Raw genomic sequence first — 15,406 nt, 5'->3', positions numbered from 1 at the left:
AATGTGGAAAGATCAAGAAGGGTTTGAATTGGGGAAACTCTTGAGTGATCAGCATTAGGGTGAAGGTTGCCCGTGGGTGTCAGTGCAGTTTCTATAGTGTGCCGGCTGCGGAACCCAGACTGAAGAGGCTCACAGAGACCATTCACTTCTAGATAATTGGTGATCCGGTTGAACACCACACTTTGCAAACTTGAGCATTGGAGGGGAACCGAGAAGGGCCAGCAATTGCGAAGCACATTTGAGGATACCAGTGGCATGAGAGTGGTTGAAAAGGATGGCAAGATATAAAGGAGTTAAGTGGTGCGAAGTAAATTGTGGGGCATAAGGATCCCTAGATGCAGCACAGGATGGGTGGCAGTGTAGGGGCGCTGGTTGGGGGAAAAGGAGCTGAGCAGATTCATCTGGTGTGGGAGGAAGACGAGCAAGAGGAGCAGATCGGGTGTGTACAATTCTTGATACCTTGGGAAAGAAGAGGGTGAAGCCACTAGCAGAGAGAGTTTAGGAGATGCATAGCAGTAAGGGGAGAGCCCAGGATGGCTACAGAGTTTTTGGGGTGAGAGCGGAGAGAGACAAGATAAGCTTGGTGTATTGGTTAAACTTTGCAGCAAAGGCAGCAGAGAGCTGACATGCATCCTGGTACAAGGTAAGGAGTTATTGGGAGCAGGACTCCGTACTGTCATAGTTCAATCCACATTCTTATTTTGACATTGTGAATGTAAAAAAGTAGTTCTAGTTGGTACAAGGGTGGGGGCAATGAAAGTAAAAGTAGCATTGTGGTGCTCAAAGGGGCAATTGAGAGCAGAGTTGAAATCTTAGGGGGCCTGGTCAATGGAGGTGGACTGGAGGATGGGGAGGGAATAGGAGTAGGAGAAAGATCATACGTTGGCTACATAGGGAGGTTAAAGTCTGGTTTGACTTGTCAGCATTGAGAAGAGGAGAGAGAAGGGGGTGGTGATTAATTGCGGGAATTGAGAGAAAAGAAGCGACAAGACGAGTGTGGGTGAAGATCCAGAGACTTTCCTCGGTTGTGCGTCAGTTCAATGGGGAAAATGGCAGGGACGTCATTTCACCAAAATGCCAGGGGTAGCGGAAGTGACATCACACGACCCTTGACCTCTCATGACACCACAGGAAGTAATGTAATTTTATCCCACTCTGAAGTGGTATCGCAGGTAGCGATGGAACACAACCTTTCACCCCTTGACAAAACAGAAAGTGGCATTAAATAGCATTGTTCCTAAGTACACTACGAAAAATATGGTTACAATATCACTATAATGTGATAGAAATTTCATACAAGAATGGATTGCGATATGTATCGTTAAGATCAGTGTGTATAGACCCATATTACCAAATTACAATGAATGCAAGCAGATGTCCATAGCAAAATGATGATGATGTGTTATTATATAGCACTTACGCTTAAGCGCTTTATATAGAAAAAATATACATACAATATCACCCAACCTGTGTTGGTGCTCATTTATCGACCTCAGAAGGATGAAAGGCTGAGGTGAGGTGTTTAAGAACAGAGTAAATCAGTGACTCACCCCCTGAAGTGTGCCTGAAATAAACCTTTAATGAGTCTAGCAAGTATTGTATAGAATTCCAGAAAGACACATTATTCGGTATTCCTGTTCTTTCTTATTTAGGGTCACTGCTGAAAGTGTTAGACTTGTGGAACCCCTGTTTTTTTGTTTTATTCCAATGTTTTCTGTTTTAAAGTAGCCTGAAAAATACAACCTGCCACTCCAGAAAAAAAAAGAGCCACCTGGAGCTTGAATTAAAAAAAAACACTTTAAGGGGTAGCAAGGGAGACCACAGGGGTAGCCAGGGAGACCTCAGGGGGTCGCAGTTGTGACCCCTAGTGACCCCAAATGACGTCCCTAGAGAACGTTTAGAAAGTGGTCAGATGTTTCCCTGGAGAGGGAACGAGGATATTCCATCTAATGAGGCTTCAAAGTTTTCAACTTAGATAAATGGAGTGATTTTGCACCAAAAGACGCGCCACTCTCCCTTTTGACTGACCCCTTTATCATCGTTCTGGTACTAATCTAAGTGCCTCTTGTTTTTAACCATAATTGTTGGCGAGTGGCAGTCATGCCATGTTTGATTTTGAATGTGCAACCAGTCGACCGCTGTGCACTGCTTAGATACTCTTCATTAGCGCATCTCATCACTTGCACCAAAAAAGGAGCAGGTCCATCCACAAAGGACATCTGCGCGAGCGCATCTAAACGGTGCTCGTTCAGATGCCCCTTTGAGCATATCAGGAGGGGGCGTGTCTGGGCCTTTAAAAGAACATCCCGAATTCACAGATGCAATGTGCTTTTCAATGCCCAGAAAGGAGGGTCAACCCACTGTGGGGCAAATCATGAAAGGGTCATTTCTGCACCCATCACGATTTATTTTTATTTTTGTATTTTTATTTTTTTACCTTTTTTTAAAAAAAAAGTGTGACGCGGCTATCACGGTTGCATTTCCATACCCCAAACAGGGATAATGCTTTTTTTCTGAGCATTGCGTGCTTCCAGCAAGAGCGGACCAAGCATGCTCCCGCCACTAATGTATACAACAGATCTGGACCGCGCATCTCTGCGCCACTGTCCAACTCCTCCTGAAACGTTCAGGTCACCTTTGAGAATGACTCGCGTATTTCTTAAAGAAGCGCAAATTAAGTGAACGCATTCTCTGCACTTTTTCCACTTGCGCTACTTTTTATGACCGTACCCCCCATGCAACGCGCAGCAGCACAACCAGAGTGGGAAGAAATCCCTGGTTTCAATTCTTTGCAGATCCTTCTCGAAGTTTCGGGGAAAACATCGTGTGGCTGTTACACCCTGCCAGCGCAACTCACAACGATAGCAAATAGATTTGGGTACGCCTTCTGACTCATTTGAAGCAGTCACTCGCAACATTTTCAATATAATGCTCCGTAAAATCAAGCGACATTTTCATTCATTTTTATTTTCATTGACAAACAAATCCTCAACTTAATTTCATAATGCAAACGCATTCAAATCTTAAATCGTGTGGACATGTCTCGCGGGATCTGTGTCAATAAATATTAATTCACCAGCTGGAAAATAAAAGTCATTGTTATCAATGAATCTTGACTTTTTTGTTGCCCTGGTTTAGAGGCAGGCTAGTCTCACAAATCCTTCTCATCACTGCATTAAAGAATTGCTCTCACCTTTCCATCAAAGCGTGCGGTGCCCCCCAGGGGGACCCGGATATTCCTGGGCGGCAGGGTGAAGGCTGGCGCTTCGATGGGAATGCCGGAGCCGATGCTGGAACGGTCCAGGCTCAGTGAAGTCTTGGAGAGCCGGGAAGGGGCCAGGACCGTGATATCCCCCATGACGAGGCGGCTATCTGCGGGAGAAAACCAGACCAGGCCGTCAGCAGCGAGCAAAACTCAAGAGCACATTTCCCAACTCAAAGTAGCGCCGTTCTTTCCCCGCGCTGGAGTCCCACCTCCAACCAAAAGGTTGAAATCGCAGAGCTGGCATTGAAAGAAATCTATAAAACAAAAAGGCCGTGCTTTTATTGGCCGTGCATTACCAGTGTGTCGTGTCTATGGAAAAACTGATTGCACACATCTTGCAATGGCTGTCTGAGGTTACTTAAAGGGGAAGAGGGAGTGCAGGTATTTTGCTGGGCTTGAAGTCTACAGAAGCTTCAAGGAAACGCATGTGACACTTTAAGGACACAGCAGGGATGCTTAAGGAAGATTACTTTCCCAGGTGACAATACACTTAGTCTAGGAATGGCTGCAGCTCACAGTTATGTTTTCCAATGTGCAGCACGGCCTGCGCAGTAACTAAATGTAAAAGCGAAAAAAAATATTCAATAGGTTTACGTTAGAATATATACAGTGTTTTTTATATAGCGCCCCAAGCCCGATTCCGCCTGCTTCTACTCGCTTTACTCCTATAATGGAACGCCATTTATTTACTGCAGAAACATTAAAGGAGTCGCCACCACTGGTGGGATTTGAATTTGTAAACTCCAGGGCTGGCCTTACTTTAGAAGCAAGTGCTTAACCTACGAGCTACGTGCCGTAACTGTGCAGTGTATACACATGAACAATCTCTGTCGGGGACGTCATTTCACCAAAATGCCTGGGGTAGCACTAGCGGAAGTGACATCACACGACCCTTGACCTCTGACATCACAGGAAGTGATGCCATTTGACCTCACCTGAAGTGACATCATGGGAAGGGACGGAACACAACCTGTCACCCCTTAACAAAACAGGAAATGGCATCACATAGCTTTGGCCCTAGGTACACTAAGAAAAATATGGCTGCGATACCACTGTAATGTGATCTACAGGTCATACAAGAATGATCACCCCTATGTATCGTTAATATCAGTGTGTACAGGCCCATATTACCAAATAACTGAATGCAAGCAGACGTCCAAGGCAAAATTATAATATTATACAGCACTTATTCGAATGCGCTTTTTATAGAACAAATATACATACAATATCATCCAACCTGTGTTGGTACTCATTTATCAATCTCAGAAGGATGAAAAGGCTTATTTACCCTTGTAGGGGTTCGAACCTGCAGATCACAAACACATTGCAGCAGCGAGCGCTCAACCCACTGAGCTATCTTACCGGCTATGGTAAAATGAGCAAGTATATGTCTGAATGTTCTCAAGGTCAAAAAGCAAATTACTCTCTGTAGTGGATATCATTAATCTGGTAACTGGGGTTTAACAGCAGGCCAGTTCATCTGCAGGTCTGGTGCAAAGTTGGCCACATGTCAAGCCTGCGTGGATCTACTTTTCAGGCTTCAGAGGTTGGCAAAATACATTCCATTAGGAAGGTCCATAACTGTGTATTAAAGAATTTAGAGTAGTGCAGGGAAAGCAGCGCACTCACACCACACCCCCCTACTCTGGGCACTCATTACCTCATACATGCAAACAAACATCCTGAACCGCATGCATGGAGATGGGAAAGATGGACACATTACAACAAAGCATTAATTGTGGCACATTGAAATCAAGGGCCACCTTCTGTGCTATGGTCAAACATTTCTACACTGTACACAAGCTTTTAGACACAAGGATTTGGTCAAGTGACCGAGGACAACGAGATCAAATGTCTTGTGATGATTGTAACAGAGACAACGGCAGAAAAAAACCTGCTATAGCTGCAACTTGCGAAAAGCAAAATGCATAGTCCGAAATTGATGCTTATTCTGCTCCAAATATTTTTTGCAAGTTTGTCTGCATTGTGTATTTGAGATGTTTAAGAACAGACTAAATCAGTACTCGCCCCTGAAGTGTTTCTGAAATAAACCTTTAATGAGTCTAGCAATTATTTTACAGAATTCCAGAAAGACACATGTGTTATTCCTATTAAGGGTCACTGCTCAAAGTATTAGACTTGTGGAACTCCCCATTTTATTTATTTATTTATTTATTTTTTAAAGAGGCCTGAACAAGAAAGCCAGCCACTCCAGAAACAAAGAGCCACATAGTTCTGGCCACAGCCCTCTTGCTACCCCTGGGGGAAAGAAAAACAAAGCACATACATGTTTCAAATACAAAGGGAATCCCCTGATGTGAGAGTGCAGGGTACCCTACTCCTTACACAGGGCACCCTAATCCTCCATGTGTGTCATTGGTTCCACACACTGGTAGGTCAGATCTCCAGGCGCAAGATTGAATATGCTGGAGCTCGTTTTCTAGGTCCTAATAGCAGGGTTGTTAGGTTGTAAGAGATCCAGGGCTACGCTAATATCGGAATTCGGGGCTAACTAGCCTGTTAGTTGTAGCCCCCGAGCTTCTATCCAGGGTTACAACCAAAAGACCCAAGCTATAGCCCTACAGTGTCAGGGTCGGACTGGGGCATACAAGTACCTCGGGTGCCAATGTAAAAGTGGCCCACAGTTGCACATGGCAATTCATTCCCTTTGTGACAGACTGTTTGAAGAGTACCCAAGGGGTAGTAGTTTTAAATGAAATGTGAAACAAATTGTGCATTTTAAAGATATTTATTCAGCAACAGTGATCAAAACTACAAGCCACATAGTTAAGTAACTCGTCAAACTGGCCCACGTTGGGCCAAAAAGTGGCATACTTTGACCCAAAAAATTGGTCCACATCAGCATTTTGCGTTTTTGGTTTGGGCATTGCCATATAGGCCAGTCCGAGCCTGGCACCACTAAACCCCCAAGTGATGCCTCTGCCCCGTAGCATAAATGGAGGCGCTAAAGACAAACGTAACAGTTACAGGCCGTCTTAACACCCCCCAGTCACGCTACTGTGATTGTCATCGTTTTTGAAATCAGAGGAGCGACTGAACAGGAATTATGTTGTCTCCCGCTTGACCCCCCACCTTCAAAAACAAATTGGTTTTACACCAGCATGAGATATTCATGCTGGCGTAAAATCAATGATTTACTGTGGAATACGCCTGCTTTATGCACGTGCACCGCAGGTAGTTTCCATGAGAAATTGTAAGCGCCACCCCCGCAGGCGTACATGGCAGGCAGAGCGCAAGTAGGGCAGTGTATAGAGGCTTGCACCGCCTCTTCGTACTTCGCATTTGCTCGTCGCAGCGCGAATCATGAAAATTGCCCAGAGGGGACCGTATTGCCCGCAAGCGCAAGCGTCTCTTTCAGGAAATTACGATTTTTGTTTAAAGATTTGCTCCATACTGTGCTAAACTGCTGAAATGCAGTTTTTTGGGGGTTTAATTAGACGTGTTATTGTACTCCAGTGAGGCCAAATTGCACATGGGAATATTGTGGTGTTGGCACGGTGTACCATGTGTTTTAATACACTTGGTGTGTGTGTGTGTTTTTTTTAATGTGCAGTTTGAGTACCGTTTCACACAAAAAAGGAAAAAGAAAAGAAAATGAAACCTGGGAAATTAAACATGGCACCGTGCTCAGACCCCTGCCGCAAGGGTCATGAACTCCCAGCATTCCATGCTTCGTGTATAATTTTGCCTTGTATCACTTTGCACACAGACAGATGCACACAGCACGGAATGTTTGGGGTGCAGTACTTGGTGCAATGAATCGACGCATCCCCCTGTCATGTTCAGGACAACTTAACAAGCGTGGGGCACTGTCAACATATAGAAAAATGTAAACATATCGAGACATTTGAGCTTAAAACCAGTGGTCGAAGTGTATGAAAAGAAGTAGTGGAATTATGTTCCCTGCTGTCCTGCCCCCGCTCTCCCCACACCCCATCCAAACCCAAAAAACAAACATACCTGCTATTTAAGGAAATGCTCAGTGCAGTAAAGTGCAAGCTTCAACTTCTTCCTACACTTATTTTAAAACAAAATCATTCCACAACTGTTTCTTTTTAAAATAAAAGTATTGTAATAGTGAAACTTAAAAATAAAAAGTATAGGAGCACCCGCCCACTTCGACCTCTGCTTAAAACACGTAACAGCAAATCGAGATTTATGCTTTATTTACGATTGAGGTATGTACCCGTTTCGTCAAAAAAAAAACAAAACATGAATATTTAAGTCTACTTGTTGCATTGATGACATTGGAATGCCAGTAAGGAATTCTATTTTTCAATGTCCACATGGGTCAGAAAAAAAATAGATGGCGTGCGCTTTTCACCTATCAATGTTGGTATTCTTGCATTTATGAAGTAATAAGATTTTCCTGAATGCTAGTCTGTAATATAACATGAAGAAATAAACATATCAAAGTTTTTTAAAGCTAAAAACGGTATGTTCAGATTCCTACAGAATTGTCCCTCACCTTGAGAAGCAATGTATGTAGACCTTCCAGGAGAGCACTATCCCGTGGAAGCAATCTACACACAAGGGAACACCACAACTGTGACCAGTGCTAGTGGTGTACATGGACCACAGATGCTATACGGTTTTACACTGATCACAACATTCGAGGGCAAAGTTGGCGGCTGTGGGTGGGCCTGTAGCAGAGGCGTAGCCAAGATTGTCTAACAAGTGGGGCCTGAAGCTAATGTAGTTGGACCCACCACAGTGACATTAACATCTGTTAACGCCTACGCTACGGAGTAGGCATTTACAGATTTTGGACGGGCCTTGCCCGCTCAGGCCCTACCTGCCATGTCTTCGTCTCTGAGCTGTAGAAAGGAAAGTAGGCGTGGATACTCACTAATTAAGCATGCCGAGATGGAGCAGTGCGTCAGATCGATCAAAGATAAATGTATATTTAAAAAAGTTGCAGATAAAATGTTCCACTGTTGCCTGAAAGTTATTTTCGGCTATTCGATGAAGCTGGCATCTCCCATTTCAAGTAATTATGCAAACTGATCGCACCCGTCATCAATTGTGGGCTATATATTTAGCACCCAGAGCCACGTCTTTAAGCTCCCTAATAATTTTAACACAAGCCATCATCAGTGCTGCTGATTAAAGTTCGGTAAGCCTACACCCGGGATCTGCAACCTGTGGCTTTCCTGATGTGATGGGCTAGAACTCCCATGATCCTTCATCATTTACAATGAGAGCTCTAGACCAAAACATCTGGAGAGCCAAAGGTTGCAGATCCCGTCCTAGAAAGATGAGAAATAGTAACCCTTGAGATTTCAACTGTTCTTGCTGGCAGAAGGTGCCAGCTTGACAGGGTCTACCAACATGTCAGCAATAGGATATTAATACAAGGAATGCTTTGCTAAAGGGAGCTCCTGTGACCAGGCAGAGAAACTGAGATGGTGGCCTGCATGGCTAAAGCGGCTCAACCATGGTAAACAAGTTCATCACTCCTGAGCTTCCCTCCTGCATCGACAGTAGGTGACTTGCAGCACACCATTGCATGACAAATCTCGTAGAGAGCACAGCATCCTTGGTTTCCTCGGTTTGGGGCAATGAACAGCACCTATGAGACCAAGTGAGAAGGTGCCACCTACAAGACAAAAAGCAGCCGAAAACACCTGCACCCTTTCTGCAATGCCATTCCTCTCTATCTTGTATAGCATATTTGCCTAGCTATCCAGTACTGCTAGTGCCAGTTTATTATGTGGCTTTCATAGAACATTGTAAGAGGATTCAATTCAACACTACAGCTAAGTCAATGCCTAATCTATAATACTGAATGAAAACCCTTATTGATATACCTTTATGTCCAGTTCATGCGCTCTGGATGACTACCCCTATATAGCACCCCTCTGTTGGAATCCCCCTGACCCCACTGAGCCAAGAAGTAGTTCTGTTTTGCAAGTTAAAAGGTTTATTTGAGACTTTAAACAATATAGATATATATATCACACTTTATAATAAATTAATAATTGAATATCACACTTAATCTGATATGATAAAGATTAACAACGGAGAATCTGGCACTAGCACACTTCTTTATAATCAATGATGAGTGGTTATAGGATGGATAAGATAGCAACAATACTTTTATGGTTTCCAATGGATGCAAGGTGGAATGAAATGCAGTATAGAAAATACTCAATATGATTTCAACAAAACAATGTAATCACTTTTCTCTGGCTATTCACTCCCCCCTCTTTATGCAATGCAAGGAAATGGGAGGAAAGCACACAGTTCTCAGAAATGCAATCAATGTAATTCAGTTCAATCCCCAGCAAGCTTAAAGAAAACAGATAGGAGTTTTGAAAACACAGGCCCAAATTGCTTTGATATGTGCTGGCAATGAATTAAAAAAATATGCTAAAATGCTTTTAATTCCCTTTCAGAGGTTCAGGGTGAATGGTATCTAGTTAATATTAGCTCAGGCTCACTCTTGCAATGATTCAGGGATAGTTTTTATGAGGCAAACGATTTTCTGGCACATGGAAGGCAAGCAGCAGCTGATTTTACATGTGGAGAAATTTGCAAATCGCGCGTGTTCCGCGATTGCGGTAGAACTATAGGAGGTAGGAATGTGGTTCTTGGTGCGATTCAAAGCTAAGATTCTAAGCTTTCAAATGAAAGTTACTGCAAGTCTCTAGCACAAACGGTCGCGGAGATATGAGCGATTAAATAAAGGTCGTTTTTCAGATTTGAAATTTTAAAGTTCAAAAAGACAAGTGCAGCTTGCAACTAGAAAATGGCAAGTGACAGCTTTACAAATGACAGGTGAGAGTTAGGAGGCAGTTCTACTTAGATTAAATAGATTGAATTATATTATTTTAACTAGGAGATTGGTTCTGCACAGTTTTCTAGGTACTCAAACTATATTCTTGAGTGAAATGGGCCTCGCCATGGATCTGGTCAGGTTTTAAACTCGCCTCTGGTCTCTGCACTTCACAGTGATCTGGGTCAGCTCTCTCTGGTTCTCTGGTCTGGGTCTCTAGTTCTGGATAGATTGAAGTCTCTAGTTTGGCTCTCTGGAGGTTTGATGGAGGTAAAGTATGGATTTCAGTGGTCCATTTATATGTTCTGCAAGTGGGTGTGTGTGTTTGGTCATAACTAAACTCGCCCCTCTCACTTGTCATTGGTCAAATTTCCATTCCCCACTTGATTGGGGAATGAACTGTGAGTCAGAGGGATGTCATTTTATGGCTTGCAGATAGGACACTCCTCTGTCAGATTGCACACATTCTATATTTGATAATAAAAGACATATTTCACAGTTACACAGTTGCTTGAAATTACATATACATGGTGTGGCTGAATTTAGCCATGTCTCTGTCCAAATCTGCTGTTTCTAAGAGCTTGCATTCAGAAATGGCACATAATTGACTTTTTAACTGATTTTTCAATTTCTGACATTGACCCAACTTTACATACATGTGCGCAGGGAGTATGGACATTAACTGATGAAGTTTCAGATTTTTAACATGCATACATTTAGAGTAATATCCACTTTTCCGCTAAAACCCCCCTGAACATACCACCGGTTCTAAAAACCTCTTAAACTGTGGGCAGAAAAATCACAAGAATTATGGTATCATTTATAAAATTTTCACATGTCCGCTCTATGAATGATCCATCTTTTTAAAGTTATGTTCTGGCTCCAAAGGGGTGTGGTTTCCTCTCAGCACAAGGTAGAAATACTGGTTTATCCAGTTCTGCCAAGCCAGCTTGCTCTCACAGGCAGTGCCCCTCCCAGCTTCTGCCAAGAGGAAGCTACATTTTACGACTGCTGTAATAAAACCTTTGCCTGAGTCAGAACAGGCTTTGTTCAGAGCTCCTGTAGAGCACAGGTAATTCAATTATCAGATAGATGGCATATCCTTAGTGTTGCCAGCAAAAGGCAGATAGCCTGGGAACACAGTTGTGACTCAAGTTTCACTCCTGATGGGGGTAGCTGTCAAGCAAAATCAAGTTCCTTAAACCAGACTTTCAGCTAACTGCCATGTTTTTTTTTGTTGCTTTTTAAATTAACTTGCAATTTTACACATGCAGCTAGAATGCTGATTCTAAGTGCAAAACTATGACATTTCAACAGTTACAAAGGCATGTGACACCAAACATAGGTCACTCATTTAATCTAAACATTTTTCGATTTTAGTGTCTTTAAATCCAGTGCAACTTAAACTGCTGCAATCCACAGCTCAGCCAGTCTTGTTATAAACCTTCAAGTCACTTCAGAATATCACTTTACATTGTATCCACCTCTCAGTAAGTCTTTCTTTAGCCTGCTTTGGGTTCATTCAGTTTTACACAAAAAAGTAAAATCTGGTGTGGTTTTAAAATGCCGGCTTTTGGATAGTGGTGAGTACTGGTACTGCACCCATTTTTGGGATTTAACAAATGAATTCCCCACAATTCTAAGTTGCATTTGGCAATCAGCATTGCCATTCCCAATGCTTTCAGACTACTGTGCGGGTAGTCCAATGGTGGTTTTAAAGCGCTTTGAAGCTAACCGGCGCTACTGTTTTTCCTTTGGCAACCCATTTCCCTCATGGCAACCCGGCCTTTCATTCTCGCACTGGTGGGTGGCAAGTGAGGCAACCATTTTGGTGGGCGCACAAACTGCGCAGCTTTCCTGGATTTCGGCGCACATGTGGGTTTTCCGCCATCTTGAATTTTCTAAGCCCACAGCACCAAATGTTGTGGCATGATAGCTTAAACGTGGGTCAGGACACCCAACAACATACTTATGAAAACGAGTAGAAGGTCTGGCCATTGCCGCCAATGCAAACCCATCTTTGTTTGACCGGCACTCCCATGTAAATGATAAATGAGATATAAATCAAGTATGGTGAAGAATAGTAAACATTAGACCTCATAATAATGTGTCTGGTGATATATAGACTAGACAGGTTGGTGCATTGCATTGTCCTTCAGAGAATGAAGCTGACAATACTGGGGTTCAAATGAAGTTATGACTGAGGTCCGTAAACACATTTAAAAAAAATGGAGGGTCTTCTATTTGTGCCTAGTTCCCGAAAAAACTTTCTTAATTTGGATACCCACATAGTGGAATAAAAGGACTGTGTACTGTGACAATCCTTCAGATGGCGGGACTTCTCCCTGGAGGGGAGCCCCTTTTCATGAGGCTAGGGAGGTGAGGCTGCTAACTGATAGTCCCCCCCAAGAGAGGTAGCATGCTGGAGAACCTCAAGGGGAAGACCCCCCCCCCCCCTTCCTGGGGATAAGAACATGAGTGGGAGACACTACCCCTTTAAACCCAATCCCCGCAGGCTGATGTTAATGCCAGAATCTTCTACACATAAGATCACATGGAAAACTATGTGTTATTGTAGAATATCAAACCACCCTGATGTAATAGGTACAGAGCTGAAGAAGAGATTCCAAACGCTACATTTGAGTGGGAGGAATGCTTGATCAACGGCTGTCAAGTGAACTGACGTTATACTGGGGCTGTCCCTGCTATTTAATGAACAGCAAAGAAGGACAGGGTGAGCGATATCCAGAGAAGAGAGAAGGGTCTTGAACTCAGTATTGAAAGAAGAAGGAAGAGCTGTTGAACAAAGCTAGAAGAGAAAGGCTTGTCAGTTGTCAGGAATTCGAGACAGAGAGGTGGAGAGGTTATAGAGGGAAAGCACAAGAGGGGAAACATAGATCTCGTGACTAAAGAATGAAGGGCAGTGGAGAGGGCCATTTTTTCGAGAGACAGCGCATTAGGTTGGTGTGAGAAACCTGAGGGTATTCTCACTCCTAGCCCCCCTGGATCGAGCACCCCTGATCCTCTTCTCCGGTTGCCAGGGAAAGCCCATTGGCTTTTGGATCCTGACCCTGTGGGTAGAAAAGCAAGGGAGTATCACCTGGGTGGAGGGTCCTCAGAATTCGGGAGTGGGGCTCCCTCATGCAAGACATGGTGTCGTTTTTCCCCAATTCATGACCAACCTAGCATTTCCCCAACCTTAATGGGTTATTGCAAGACCTCTTCCCTCAATTATCTCCATTCAGCCTTTAGAAATACTGTGACGAAGAAGAGTGTGTATTTTGTAGAGCGTGTTGGTGTGTAGGAGTGTTTGGGGAGGGTGGGAGTGTATGAGATAAGATGAAAGTTGTTTTTTTTATGTGTTAGACGTTCTTTTTGTGTTCGATTTGTTTGCGGCCATCACGGGTGTTCTGAAATGTTCTAAATAAACTGACTAGGGGGTGTTCTAAGGAGTCAATATGTGTCCGTTTTGTTCGCAAGCAAAGTGAAACTGTTCTAAGAACACTCGCGGTGTCCGGGGAGTGTTCGTAGGTGGTGTCCTGAGGACGCTGTCAGTATTGTTCTCTGTCAAGTTGAATGTGTTCTAAGAACAGGCGCGGTGTCCTGAAATGTTCGCAAATAAACAAAATGGGGGTGTTCTGAAGACGTTTTTGAGAACACTCCCGGTGTCCTGAATTGTTTGTAAGGGTTGTTCTGAGGACGCTGTCCGTATTGTTCTCTGTCAAGTTGAATGTGTTCTAAGAACACTTGCGGTGTCCTGAAAGGTTCGCAAATAAACAAAATGGGGGTGTTCTGAAGACGCTTCTAAGAACACTCGCGGTGTCCGGGGAGTGTTCGTAGGGGGTGTCCTGAGGACGCTGTCCGTATTGTTCTCTGTCAAGTTGAATGTGTCCTAAGAACACTCGCGGTGTACTGAAATGTTCGCAAATAAACAAGATGGTGGTGTTCTGAAGAGGCTTCTAAGAACACTCGTGGTGTCCGGGGAGTGTTCGTGGGGGGTGTCCTGAGGACGCTGTCCGTATTGTTCTTTGTCAAGTTGAATGTGTCCTAAGAACACTCGCGGTGTCCTGAAATGTTCGCAAATAAACAAGATGGTGGTGTTCTGAAGACGCTTCTAAGAACACTCCCGGTGTCCTGGAATGTTCGTAGGGGGTGTCCTTAGTACGCTGTCCGTATTGTTCGTTGTTAAGCTGAAAGTGTTCTAAGAACTATCGCGTTGTTCTGAAATGTTCGTAGGGGGTGTCCTGAAAACGGTGTCCGTATTGTTCGCTGGCAAGTTCAAAGTGTTCTAAGAACACTCACATTGTTCACGGACATTAAAAGTTTCCCATAGATCATAGTTGAAATGTTTGACTCTATGGATGTGATATGCTGCGGTGGTTGTTGCCAGGGCATAGAGTCTTGGGTGCTTTATACTTTGCTTTGTTGTATTTTTTTTGGAGCAGTAACAGATTCTTCATTTGTTTTGATATTATAACATTTTGGAGCAGTTAGATACCAATTGGCGTATTCTAACTGTGTATTTTTTGGCCTAATTTACTGGTATTCATTTATCTGATTAGTTGTTGTAGAATCTTTGAGCTGTTAGATAGCTTTTGGAGTATTCTAACAGTTTATATTTTTGTAACACAAATTTACTTAAAGGTTTAAATACAGTTTATTTATCAAATTTTGGTTTTAAGAACATCAAATAAGCGTTTGTAAGATTTGCTGGTAATCTCTGCTTTAGAGTAATGGTACTATCATTACATTCAAACCATCCACATTTCTTTTTTATATATGCAGTGTAGTGCCCTGAATTGGTTGTGGCTCCTGCGTGGTCGATTATACCTATTGTTGCGAAGGTTTTCTTACCAAGTGATATTTGACCATGTGTGAATCCAGTCAGCTTGCAGTTGTTTTTGGTACCATCTGCATTGTAACGTAGAAGCATTAGTATTACGTATTTACTATGTGTTTGTATTACTAACGTGGAGCGATTATCTGAATTGCAGGTAGAGCATAATCTACCATGGTTTGCATTTTGTACAAGTTGCTGAAATGGAATGGATTCACAATTTGGTATTGATATATATATGAAGCGTTGATTGGGGATTTCTTCTTGTGTCACATTGTTGCAGAGTGCATGTATGTTTCCACATGTATGAAATCTGAAAGATTTCATTTATAGGTATGTTTTTGTTTTCCAGTACTTGTAGAAAGTACATTAGAAATTCTTGTGGATCTTCCTGTGAGTTTATAGTGAATTTCACCATTCCAGCACAGTAGTCCAATTGTCGTCTTATTCCAAAAACACTATATGTGTTGTCAGGATTGTTTGCTGCATTTCTGTGAAGTACTAA

General features: G+C 43.0%; 1 protein-coding gene across 3 annotated transcripts in view; it reads right to left on the bottom strand.

The window, feature by feature from the left end:
* MYLK (myosin light chain kinase) overlaps nucleotides 1–15,406 on the bottom strand; it is a 1,914,870-nt gene that overhangs the window by 1,270,626 nt on the left and 628,838 nt on the right. For all 3 annotated transcript variants that reach the window (XM_069616671.1, XM_069616673.1, XM_069616672.1), the window contains one exon: nucleotides 3,194–3,372. In XM_069616671.1, the coding sequence (XP_069472772.1) occupies nucleotides 3,194–3,358 (165 nt within the window). In that variant the 5' untranslated portion in view covers nucleotides 3,359–3,372. The remainder of the gene's footprint in view (nucleotides 1–3,193; nucleotides 3,373–15,406) is intronic.

The sequence above is a fragment of the Ambystoma mexicanum genome, chromosome 9 (assembly GCF_040938575.1).
Source record: "Ambystoma mexicanum isolate Mex_15411 chromosome 9, UKY_AmexF1_1, whole genome shotgun sequence".
NCBI classification, from domain to species: Eukaryota; Metazoa; Chordata; class Amphibia; order Caudata; family Ambystomatidae; genus Ambystoma; species Ambystoma mexicanum.
This window is presented reverse-complemented; position numbering and strand designations above follow the sequence as displayed.